This window comes from Liolophura sinensis, chromosome 1 (assembly GCF_032854445.1).
Source record: "Liolophura sinensis isolate JHLJ2023 chromosome 1, CUHK_Ljap_v2, whole genome shotgun sequence".
Taxonomy (NCBI): domain Eukaryota; kingdom Metazoa; phylum Mollusca; class Polyplacophora; order Chitonida; family Chitonidae; genus Liolophura; species Liolophura sinensis.
Genome location: NC_088295.1, coordinates 16,245,466 through 16,258,363, shown reverse-complemented (window position 1 = coordinate 16,258,363; position 12,898 = coordinate 16,245,466). Strand labels below are relative to the sequence as shown.

General features: G+C 37.6%; 1 protein-coding gene across 1 annotated transcript; it reads left to right on the top strand.

Annotated features, from left to right (window-relative positions):
* Positions 1-10,946, top strand: LOC135477762 (sphingosine-1-phosphate lyase 1-like). The gene is made up of 14 exons (XM_064757968.1): positions 1-168; positions 574-613; positions 1,299-1,378; positions 2,632-2,760; positions 2,942-3,030; positions 3,649-3,685; positions 4,317-4,424; positions 5,080-5,142; positions 6,491-6,637; positions 7,087-7,207; positions 8,315-8,432; positions 8,755-8,901; positions 9,603-9,723; positions 10,549-10,946. Exons 1-14 carry the CDS (start codon positions 121-123, stop codon positions 10,702-10,704), a joined length of 1,404 nt encoding a protein of 467 aa, XP_064614038.1. The 5' UTR covers positions 1-120; the 3' UTR covers positions 10,705-10,946.
* Positions 10,947-12,898: the final 1,952 nt, after the last annotated feature.

The following is a 12,898-nucleotide window of genomic DNA, read 5'->3' as shown; positions in this document are numbered from 1 at the left end:
AGGCAAGAATGATGAAGACTGTTTTCAATTTGATGAAAAAATTCCAGCGGTGAGAAAAAAGATAGAGGCAGGAAGTAAAGAAGACACGCCAGCAGATAGAGAGTGAGATTCAAAAGACTCATGTGGGAACATTTGTTGTCTCGCTTACCAGAACAGGGTCTCAGTGAGGTGGGTAGCTGTCATTTTTTTGTCCCGCTAAATGTGCATGAGAGATGCGTGTTTGTTTGCACTTTGTATACCAGATGAGACAGAGGCATTAAATAGGCCTATTGTATTGCAATCAGAGCAAATAAGGGTATGACTTACAATCATACAGTACATGTTGTTAATTGAGGTTCCAAGTTTCTCTGTTTTCCAAAGTAATTGGGCCATTCTTCTGAATATAATTACTAGTCATATCAGTATGAGACTTGACACTTAGGCTTACAAGTTCACGATTGACCAGTAATAGATACCGTAAGATCACGATTGACCAGTAATAGATACCGTATAGTTCAGATATTATTACACAGGTAAACTATATTTTGGTTTGTTTGTAAGGAAAAGTCAAAATTAGTTGCTCTTTTTTTTCAGGAGGATCTTTTCAAGTTGATGGACAAGTACAGAACAATGAGTAAGTGAGGCAGCCATGTACTGGTAATGTTATGTGCCATAAATCAGCTTGGGTTTTAACTATCTGTACTGCTTATCATGTACTGCATGTAGACATACTGTTACTCTGTTCATGTATATACATGTACTTCATTTCATGAACTTATTCACTCTCCTTGACATTTAACTTTAAGGTGATATGGCATCTTGTATAATGTTAAATTTAAATATGTTGTATAGAATTGAGACATGGGACCTGTTTTGGACCTATCTCAGTGGCCATTTACCACTTCCAGATTTTCAAATAATATTGATAACTACCTGATTAATCTCAGCAACTGAACCACAAAAGTTAACCTTGTTGTTATGATTAACTAAATTACACCGAAACTTAGATGCACGCAATTTTTGCATGCTCACATAATTTGTTGAGACTAGTGGTTGTCAATCAAATGACCACACTCAACAAAAAAGGGGTACAGATTCATACAATGAATTAATCTAAAAAAAAATGTGTTATTAATGAAAACACTGAATAATTACAACCATGGTTTAGAATATTACAATGAACAGGTGATTTGGAGCCGTTGAAATAAATGATTTGTGTTTTCTTTTCATAGGCACTATCATGTATGTCCGAGATTGAATATTAATTATGAATTATGTATTATGATTAGGGGAGATAACTAGGACTTTTCATATTTCAGACACAGTTGACTGGGCAAGCGGCAGTTGTTCGGGAACAGTGTACAGCGGAGAGCCTGAACTGACACAACTGGCAGCTAAGGTAAATATATTGGACACCTGACCAAAATGGTGGTTCTGGCAGCCAATTAAGGTACACATGACGGTTTTGCAATGGTGGTTTTGCCAGGCAAGGTGCTCATGAAGTTTATACAATTTTGGTTCTAGCAGCCAAAAGCACACATGTTGGTTTTAGAGTGGTAGTTCTGGCAGCCAAGGGACAAATGTAGGTTATACAGTGAGGGTTCTGGCAGCCAAGGTACACATGTAGGTTGTACAATAGTGGTTCTGACAGCCAAGGTGCACATTTAGGTTATACAGTGAGGTTCTGACAGCCAAGGTACACATTTAGGTTATACAGTGAGGTTCTGACAGCCAAGGTGCACATCTAGGTTTTACCATGGTAGTTCTGGCAGCCAAGGTACACATTTAGGTTTTACATTGTTGGTTCTGACAGCCAAGGTACACATCTAGGTTGTACAGTGAGGTTCTGACAGCCAAGGTGCACATTTAGGTTATACAGTGAGGTTCTGACAGCCAAGGTAAACATCTAGGTTTTACCATGGTAGTTCTGGCAGCCAAGGTACACATTTAGGTTTTACATTGTTGGTTCTGACAGCCAAGGTACACATCTAGGTTGTACAGTGAGGTTCTGACAGCCAAGGTGCACATTTAGATTATACAGTGAGGTTCTGACAGCCAAGGTACACATGTAGGTTGTACAATAGTGGTTCTGACAGCCAAGGTGCACATTTAGGTTATACAGTGAGGTTCTGACAGCCAAGGTACACATGTAGGTTGTACAATAGTGGTTCTGACACCCAAGGTGCACATTTAGATTATACAGTGAGGTTCTGACAGCCAAGGTACACACTATCATATAGCTGAAATATTCTTGAGTGTGGCATTAAACCCCAATGGAATAAATGAATCAATCAATGGCAATTGAGACAGATCTGGGGGGTTGTGTTAAACTGTTCACAAAGAGTAAAATTTGTCCTAAAACAATAACATAAATTATGAGGATGATATCTTCCAGTGGTAGCACATGTTATATTATGTTAGTACATATTATTCCATATTAAATCACAAAGGAAGAGAAATTCTTACACCGGTTCACTCCAAACAGACCGTCCACATTGGGATGTGTCCATGGTACTCTGGAGTTGTGTCACAAGAAGACGTTCTAATTGAGGCATTAATTCTTGACTTACTTCCAGTACCAGTGTTTGAAATAGCCCTACTGTCATTTAAGGATTACATGGTCATATTTCCTGTTTTAATACCCGGTTTCAGACTTATGGCCTTTACGCCTGGGCAAACCCTCTGCATCCTGATGTGTTCCCAGATGTAAGGAGGATGGAAGCAGAGATTGTGAGGATGTGCTGCACAATGTTTAATGGGGGACCAGAAACCTGTGGGGTGGTAAGAACTCTTATATTTGTCTCCAAGTTATCTGTGGTTATCTGTCGACGATGCACATGATAAAATATCAGTACATGTATAACCGTAATTTGTCAATATATTTGTGTGTGTTCAGTTTAACCAACTGGTGGCATTTATAGAGGGTATACAGTTATGGTGAATATTTTTTGTTTTGTTTTAGATGACCTCTGGAGGTACAGAGAGTATTCTACTAGCCTGTCTGTGTTACAGAAACCTAGCATATGAGCGCGGAATTAAGCATCCTGAAATGTAAGCCTTGTTGTTGTTGTTTTTTGGGGTTTTTTTTTTCATTTTCATGCTGGAAAGCTGCAGCTAATGGACCGTACCCTGAGCTCACCAGCTCTTGCTCATGGAAGATACTGGTGTGGATACATCATACCAGTTTTTGTCATATCACAAGTTAAGTGTGGTTATCTAACCTTTGCTCCAATATTTTCTACACATGGACCAGATTTTAGCCATAAGGCAACTATTTCTGGAGTAGATGACAAATAGCAGTTAAATGAATTAATGACTAAAAACCTAGATCTTCCACTTTTTATGTTCTGTGTCACTCTAACTGTTGGTTGGTAAAATCCTCTTAACATGGGCCTTTGATAAGTGAGGTCATGTGATGAAAAAAGACTTTCTGGTTAGGTTGATAAGTAAAGTCTTACCAGATGTGTTTACCTGACAAGACTGTAATGATCAAAATGTGCACAAGTTTTCTCCACCCAATAAACCAAACTGCTATTTTATGTAAGTACATATTATCAGCTAAGTTTTGGTGGGTTAAATCATAAAGCATAAGTCAAGTATCTGTAAGCCTGAACGTGATCACCCAATGTGTGACTTGTAAAGCTCATCATGATGTGTGCTTCATTTCAGGTTGTGTCCAGTGACAGCCCATGCAGCATTTGATAAGGTCAGTAAAGTTTTAGCATAGAGCATGTTTTCAAATCTTTTGTATTTTATTATGTTAATTTACAATTCCTCTGGAACGTTATATTGTGTATCAGTTTCATGTCTGTATGGTATGTGAGTAGATGATAAGCAGTATAAGAGAATTGATTTCTTTTGAAGTGCCCTGAACTCTCTCCCATAACCATTAAGATGCTCATTTCGCATGCCATGTTTCTGGGAGATTTGATCATCTTGGACAGATGTTAAAAGGTTTGTTGGGAAAGTGTATGTACATGTAGAAGGATATCCTACTGGTAAAACATCAGCCCCTTTGCAAAAAGGCATATTTTTTTTTTACCTTTATTTGCCACTAAAAATGTTTTCTAGACAGATTTTTACATCAAACATTGTGTGTGTTAATAATGGGCATTTGGCACAGTCTGATATTTATGTCACATGTACAGTGGTGTTAATGCCGTCTAGATCATTTATATAGGGATACGTTATAGAATACAGATAGAAGGCATATTATAATTTAGTGTATGTGTAGCTACCCGGAAGAGCTTCTAAATCAGACTATTTGCTGAAATCAGTGTTTTGTATATTACTCTTTCTCTGATATTTATATATGCGCTTTTCATTGCATTGAAAAGGCCGCTGCGTTCTTCAGAATAAAGATGGTTCATGTCCCAGTTGACCCTGAGACACAGGTTGTGGATGTGAGGGCTATGAGGAGGTTGATATCTAGGAGAACTTGTATGGTAAGGCAGTATGTAGTGTACGGGTCAACATGCACTGTGTAAAGGAATGGAAATCTGATGTGGCATTATGCTTCAAGGTCAAATTTAAGACAGCTCTAACCTGGTGACCAGGAGGCTAACTTCAGTATAACAGTGCTTTTCTTATTATTTAACTTACAAACATATGGGATGAAAAAAAAGGGTGAAGGTTTTCTTTGAGTGTAATCATCAAGTTTACATGTACTCTTGTATCCTGTATAAATGTATGTAATAACATGGAATAGTTATTACCGAATGGTAGGCCCTCATGCGAGAATTACATTTTTCATGCATTGTAATTTTTTAACCTTTTTGCATATTTGCATGATGCTTATTCAAGCATATTCTGAACATGTCATTCTATGTAGACTGATAAAATTATACTTTCTGTGAAGCCCTAAAATTGGCCAGCCCACTCAGTGTAGTTTTGTCTCCAAAATTAAATTAATGGGCATGCAAGTCGCACGGAAAGTTGTTTCCTATACAAAATAGTTCAGGAATTAGGGTGAAACTGTTACTCATACAGGTAAATGTACAATGTTTATTTTCTTTATATGTACTGGATTTGAATTCGTTCATGTCATTACTTGATCATTGTTTAAGAAAGTGTGTTACTATAGCTCATTGTTTTCCTCAGATGGTTGCCTCTGTTCCGCAATTTCCTCATGGCACAGTCGACCCAGTGGAAGACGTGGCTGCGGTAAGTCTGATAGTAGCCGAAATGTCCAGTCTTAATAATAATAAATCTTCTCTCTCAGTTTTGTGTCTGGGCTCATTGCAAGATATCAGCATAATGCAACTGATTAGAAATCCTCTTCATGTTGTTGTTGGAAGAAGTACAAATGCATTTATTACTAATATACGTACATGAGAGGAGCAATATCTGTTTCATGTTTAAGCATGATTTCAAAAACATTTCATACTGCCATTACCCTAATGGATGTGTCATTTTACTGAGTACATTTCACTTTTTCTTGTATTTCTCCTGCATCCAGTCCAGTGTAATAGAAAACCATGGTGATGTATGGTAACCTGACGCAGACTTCTAAATGTATCTGTTAAGCACACAAAACATTGAGCACACTGGGGCCAGTTCCTCAAAGCCATTTCTCACTGAAGTAGAAATTTGAAATACGATTTTATGGTTAATTACTGAATGTTAGAAGTTTTATTTATGATTTCAATGTTAACTTGAGGCAAATGTGTCAAAGTTCAGTTTCCAGTACCAAAAACTGAGCATTATAGGTTGGTTTTAAGTTTTAAGTTAGGTTTGAAAATTGACTTGTGTAATTGCCTAATGCCTAATGCCCATCTCATGTAATTTTTTAGAGCAATGCCCTTGTACAGTTGAATCATTGTGTTACTTGCCAAGATTTTCTCTGCACATGGTCCATTTTGAAATGGGGTGAGCCACATATAAAGAATTATCTGCAATCATGTTAATTCTACTTTAACAACAACAACAACCAGTCAACATAGTGTAGTGATAGGACCAGTTTGTGCTGTTTATATGGGAATGGGGCTGTTGACAACAGGTATACATTTCTGTATTTGACTGACTTGTTCTCTTAGTACTCAGGGACATATCTACAAAAAAAAAATGGAAGTTTTACTCCTTAAGTTATTATTGTGACCATGCTCGTAGAAATTTTATAAAATACAGCTCAAAATGATGCTTTCTGAGTGCTTTCAAATCTAAATGGAAAACATCGTAAACATTTTCATGCTGGCTTCCTCTCTGGCCGTAAGTGGGAAGGTCTGCCAGCAACCTGCGGATGTTTGTGGGTTTATCCTGAGCTCTGCCCAGTTTCCTCCCAGTTTTTTAGTTTAATTTACTTTAGTTTAAATACAGCTTGATTAGTTCAGGCACACAACAGTTTGGGAGCCCAAACATTTTCCCAGAAAGAAAATGGCTCTAGATTTGGCTTTACCATATTATGAATTAAATTTCCTTAACTTGGTCCAGAAAATCATTTAAGTTCACGTTACTTTGTGGGTTTGATTTTATGATTATATTTCTGCTCACCAAGTTTTTGCCCTGTTTTCAGCTTGGTAAACGTTACGGAGTGCCTGTTCATGTGGATGCCTGCCTAGGTGGTTTTCTGATCCCTTTCATGGAGAAGGCTGGATTTAACTTGCCTCCATTTGATTTCCGTTTGGAGGGCGTGACCAGTATATCAGCCGATTCACATAAGGTTGGTCAGCTACTCATAATGATGTCATGTGCAGGTATTTCTGGGAAGCCCCACTGTTTTATATAAAATAAATTTATGTCATCATAAACATCCCAATATTCATTTCACATCTGTGAGAAAATTTAAATTGGAAAATGCTGATATGGCAGAGTATATGTAAATCCCTTTTATTGTTTGGCTTCTGTTTAACTGTGCAATTCTTCAGTATACATGCATAACTGAGTAAAAATCATACTTAATACTCCGATATCCATCTCCTATATGTGACACCCTGGCTACAGGGAGAAATGGTTATGTCCGAAGCTGTGGCTACATGATGTACATCATGTCAATAAGAACCATTGTCCATTTTTGTCCACCAAGATTCTACTCATAAAGCCAAAGGCCAGCTTTATTGGTCTGTGTTTATTCTTCACCGTCATTCATAGTACACATCTGTTTGCCCACAGTACGGGTTTGCGCCCAAAGGTTCATCTGTGATACTGTACCGTAACCCAGATCTAAGGAAGCAGCAGTGTTTCTCTCAGCCAGACTGGCCTGGTGGTATCTACGCTACTCCAACTATTGCGGGTACGTTTACAGTATTCTACCCCGATGTTAATTGTGGGCAGTGTGCAAATATACATATTAAATAGAGATGACCTCTCAAACTACATCAGGTGTGTCACGCAAGAAACCGGCCGGTATATTTACCTCCCTGAGTAATATCATTTCATGCTTGTCTACAAATAAGAGAATTTGAATTTGTTTACTTGATGAGATTTGTTTTGTAATTTATATAAAGGTGAACTATCAGAATTTCCTTCAGTGATAAAAGTGTTATTTTGCACAGTTTATAGATATCGCTTTTGTTTTTACGTTTTATATTTTTCGCTGAGACGCCATTACATGGAAAAAGAAACTTTTGTTTCAAGATGTTGCAATCTAAGCTCAGTGATATGACATCATGATACATGTACAGTAATTTTTTACATTTCTACATCACACAACAACAAGACACAACGTCATACATAAGCAGCTTTGATGTATCAAGGTCAACTGGCATGGCCTAATCTTGCCGTTGATTGGTGTAAAATGCATAGCCCCTGTGGAAGGAGTAAAAGAGAATGGCAGCAGGAAATATGCAGTTTTTACCACATTTTCTTCATTTTTGGGGGTAGAACAGACTTTAACATCTTTGTCTTGGTGTTTGTTGTATAACCCGATACTGCTACACCTTGTTTCGTACCTCATCAAATCCCTCAGCATTCTCATGATTTGAATCGGTACAAAACAAGGTTCAGCGGTAGTGGGTTGTCACCACTTCAGCAGTGTTAAACTGTTAATAAAACAAGAAAATCTGGTCTTCATATCAGATATCAAATCTGCTGAAGGACGTTATGCTTTATTTCTCTGTTTTTAGAATTTTTATTAATCAAATCAGAACAAAGTATGAACTTTTTTGTACGTTTAACGACCACTTGTCTTCCACCAATATGGGTATGTAGATCTGTGTGTCAAGTTTGTGAGTAACTTGCCAAAGGTTGGTGGCTTATTCCGGGCACTTCGGTTACTTCCACCCGTGTAAATGACCACCATTGTATAAGGGAAAAATTCTTGAGTGTGGTGTTAAACAATGATGTGTCAATCAACCAATCAGTCTGTAATTAAACATTGTTTGATTGACTTTTGTCATAGGAAGCAGAGCAGGTGCAATCATTGCTACATGCTGGGCAACCATGATGCACATTGGGGAAAATGGCTACGTGGAATCCACCAAGAAGATCATCGCGACGACCAAGTTCATAGATGAAGGGTGAGTGAAGATTTGTGGCTGTGAGGACAAGTGCATTCTGGATTTTGCTTAATCTGAAAGACATTGTAAATGTAACATATACATCTAATAGGTATTATAGTGTATGTGAGTATATATGTTTTATCAGAGAGACAAATTATACTGTGACAGTATTTTATACTGTGGATGTACAGGTGTTACATCTCATGTAATGCTTCACAGTCAAAGTCACTTCCAAAATCTGACATGACAATTTGCTCATTTAGTGTGGATATACTTATATCAAATTTACATTTACTCTTTGGCGAGTACATTAATATGGAATTCCTGATGGACTTTGTAGGTTGCGGAAGATTCATGGCATACACGTGGTTGGTGAGCCTAAGGTGTGTGTGGTAGCTATAGCCTCCAAACACTTTAACGTCTACCGTCTTTCTGATGCCATCAGGGTTAAAGGATGGAGTCTCAACCCATTGCAGTTCCCATCATCGTAAGTAAACTTAGACATACATGGACTCTTTACTAGGCTAGGGTTAACTACATGTAGGGTGTTTCACTTACAAAGCCATTTACACCTTGTCCTCGGGAATGTCAATAGATGACGGAGTTGTGTTGACTGCTATAGTTCAGACCATAAGCCCTTTAATGTTATGGTCACAGGCATCACATTTTGTCTTCGTGAATAAATACTGGTACCTTTTCTTTTTTTGAAAAAGAAATTTTGTATAAAAAGTAAAACTCAACATGTAATTAACTGTCATCATATAAGTGTATGGTGTTCTTGAATGTGGCATGAAAATACCAGTCCGATAAATACAGACCTTGTGACAGGCAACCACCTAGCTCATACTGCCTAGTTTTGGAAAATGGTGAGCCACTTACATTGTTTGTACTTTTCAGAATAAAATTGCATATACAAATGGCATGGTGCAGTACATGCTTTCAGCACTATGTTTTGATTCAAACATTTCCTCCCCGTTTTCGGGTGTCTATCAGGTACCAGTTTGATTACAGTAAACACAACCTCTTTGTTAATGTAAGTATGACAATATAGGCAGGATGGCAATAATAAATATAGTTTTTAATTATTTTTATTTCTGGCCAGGGAAGTCTATATGAATATATAAGATTCAGAACAGAAGCTGTTAATGTGTGCATATGTATGTATGTCTTGTGGTGTTTGTGTTGCAGAATTCATCTGTGTGTTACTTATGTTCACACGAAGCCAGGTGTGGCACAGCGCTTCCTTGATGATGTGAGAAGCAGCGTGGCTGAGATCATGAATGACCCACAGGCAGAATGTGGTGGCGCTGTAAGTCAAAAGTTTGGGGAGAGCAGGGATTAGGGGTGGGAAGAGTTCATTAGACACTCAGCCTATGAAAATACAAGATTGGAATCCTATTTAGGGTTTGTTAATTTTTCCTGATATTTGGTGTTGGGTCAGAAGCTTGTTCTGCAAATATTGAACATGGCTTGCCCATGTTTGAAGCAGCTGGGAAAGATACTTGCACTTCTTCAGCTGTGTTCTCATCATGATAGGCCTGAAATATTGCCAACATGACATTAATCATGGATATTCTATCATTTCCCTGCTACTTCAGTCTTGTCTTACTAAACGAATGGGACCACTTTGGTGGCCTAATGGTTAGAGAGTCTGCCTTGACGTCGGGAGACCGGGGGATCAAACCTGGGTCAGGCCATAGGAAAGACTTCAAAAATGATACTTACTGCTTCTTTCCTTGGCTCTTAGCACTGAGAGGTTTGAGCAAAGAGACATGACTGGTTGGCCCGGTGTCAGTATAATGAGACTGGATAGGGTGTCATGTCTGGTGTCTTCAGCATATTACTTCAGTGGCAACACCACTTTCTCTCCATGGCCTCGCCCTGCCACAAGAAGACACAATACATGTACACGTACCTAATCACTCCTTGTCGTCATATGACTAAAAATTGTTAAGTACGACGTTAAACCGCAAGCATATATATATATATATATATATATATATATATATATATATATATATATATATATTTTTGTATACACCAAACGTATGAAATCTACCGAGCTGTCAGGGTTGAGCATTCTGCCACCCTAATTCTTAGTTATCCAACTGATGAAAATTGTATATATTTTCAGGCTGCAATTTATGGCATGGCCCAGAGCATCCCTGATCGGACACTGGTGAATGATATGGCCCAGATCTTCATAGATGCCTGTTACAGCACCTCCCAGCCTGTCAGTAATGGAGAGGTGCACAGCCAGACTAATGCCACCATGCACTCTTCTGAGTAGCATCTATGGGGGCACACAAAGATTGTTTCCAAAGAAGAATTTTTCCACTTTCCACCTACAATTTACTCAAAATTCATATAGTTTTAGATGTTTTTTTTTTCAATGAAATGATTTATGTGATGTTGATATATGTAAAGTTGGAGGTAAGTATGTGGAAGCCTACGCATTGTAAATGATTGTCTCATACATGTATGTATATGATTGTCTCATACATGTATGTATATGATTGTCTCATACCTGTATGTGTACATGGCAGTACAAGGTAATAGCACATTCAGTAAAAGATGATCATATTTGTTATTTGATAGACTATTTCACATGTTTGTTCATACACTTGTAATTTTTTGAGAGAGTGTGATAGAGGTTCTAGCGAGGAGATGAGTTGTGTCATTCAGGCATATCATGTTCCTTCTGAGCATGTACACTGGATTTGACCTCTGTTTAGTGATGTGTTTGACGTCATCTGACATCATAGTAAGTGGCTGTGTTCTCCTCTCACACATTGTGTACAAAACTCAGGTTTTAATTTCAAAGGTTGGTTTACTGTTACAGGAGTATTGCACATATTAGCATCAGTTTGCTTGTACAATTCATGTAAATAATATTTTGAGCTGAAGGCTGTCAAGAATTCAGTGATCATAGCTATTAATGCTATGTCCATAAAAAGATGTTTTAAGCCTTTAAGCAGCGATTGATACCAGCTAATATAATTCCAACACCTCTTTTACATACTTTTATCTTAAATCTCCTGCACAAGTAGTCAGTTTTTTGGCTAGTTTTCTTTTCTCTATGTATTGTCTCTGATATGATAATGTGAACAAATTGAATGCAGTGAGGGAATAAGTTTTGTGTTTAGCATGTAGTAACCCACTGCCTATTGGTAGCTTGATTCACACTGCTGATTAGTAGCTTGATTCACACTGCTGATTGGTAGCTTGATTCACACTGCTGATTGGTAGCTTGATGCACACTGCTGATTGGTAGCTTGATTCACACTGCTGATTGGTAGCTTGATTCACACTGCTGATTGGTAGCTTGATTCACACTGCTGATTGGTAGCTTGATGCACACTGCTGATTGGTAGCTTGATTCACACTGCTGATTGGTAGCTTGATTCACACTGCTTTCATGACATAAATCATTATATTGCGTCTTGATTTGTCCCTCTTCACTTCAGCCTTAGAACAATATATGTGAAATGTGTTAAATAAATGAGATTTCTAGTCCGAAGGCTCAGAATTTTATAGCTTAGCTATGCTCCATGTCGTTAACACTGGGAAAACTTACTATATTTCTTGTGTCATTGTGTAGAAACAGTGAATGGACTTTAGCCAGTATTGTTCATGCATTGGTGCTGAAGCATTATACTGTCTCTCATAATGATATGCAGTATTATATAAAATCATCTCATCATGCAATAGCTTGTTACCACTTATGTTACCAACTATGGGACCACTTACTGTCAGTGTGTATGTGTACATAAATATACCATAACTTCAGAATGTGGGTTGGGTTGTTGCCTGTTCACATTTTAGCCCTATGAAGTCAGTAGTTGATATGTTGTGTATAATTGCGCAAGCAAATTGTGTAGTAATAGATGTCTGTGCTCTTAGGGAGAATTTGATTGTATTGTTAAGGGACTATTCCATGTGAAAGTATATTTTTAGCTTTAGAAACTTAATATCCAGATGTTTTATCACTTGTGAGCATGCCCGTAAATTGATCAAGATCGTCTTCAAAGAGATATGGTATGGTAACTGAGTGACGTCTAAAGCTGGGTTTTCATGTATTTCAGATCAGTTGCAGAGAATGTATCTACACATGTGATTTTATTCTTTTCATTTTACCTCGATATGATTGACACATACAGGTGTGTTAGTACCTGTCTTCATGTACTTATACATTTATTTTGTTGTAAACATGTATTTTAAGATTTTGTGGATGAAGAGAATGTCCTTAGTCGCAAATTATTGCTTTAATTTATAACTTTTTGTCCTTTTTTTTTTTTTAAAGAATTCTGCACATCAAGTTAACATGTAGGAAGTGCAGGACTTCAGCACACTTATGAATGGTTTGATGTATGTGGTAAGCAGTGCCACTTTTGTACATGGGAATAATATGTAAATAACAAGGATGAGTCGTCCAGCATGTTTGTCATAAGGACACATGCTGACATATGAAAGTAAAAAAAAGC

Bases quoted from the DNA above. Each gene is read 5' to 3' on its own strand.
- LOC135477762 (XM_064757968.1), top strand. From the start codon at position 121: ATGTGGGAACATTTGTTGTCTCGCTTACCAGAACAGGGTCTCAGTGAG. The intron at 3,686-4,316 runs GTCAGTAAAGTT...TGCATTGAAAAG, and splicing joins CCCATGCAGCATTTGATAAG to GCCGCTGCGTTCTTCAGAAT. The intron at 8,902-9,602 runs GTAAGTAAACTT...TTTGTGTTGCAG, and splicing joins CCATTGCAGTTCCCATCATC to AATTCATCTGTGTGTTACTT.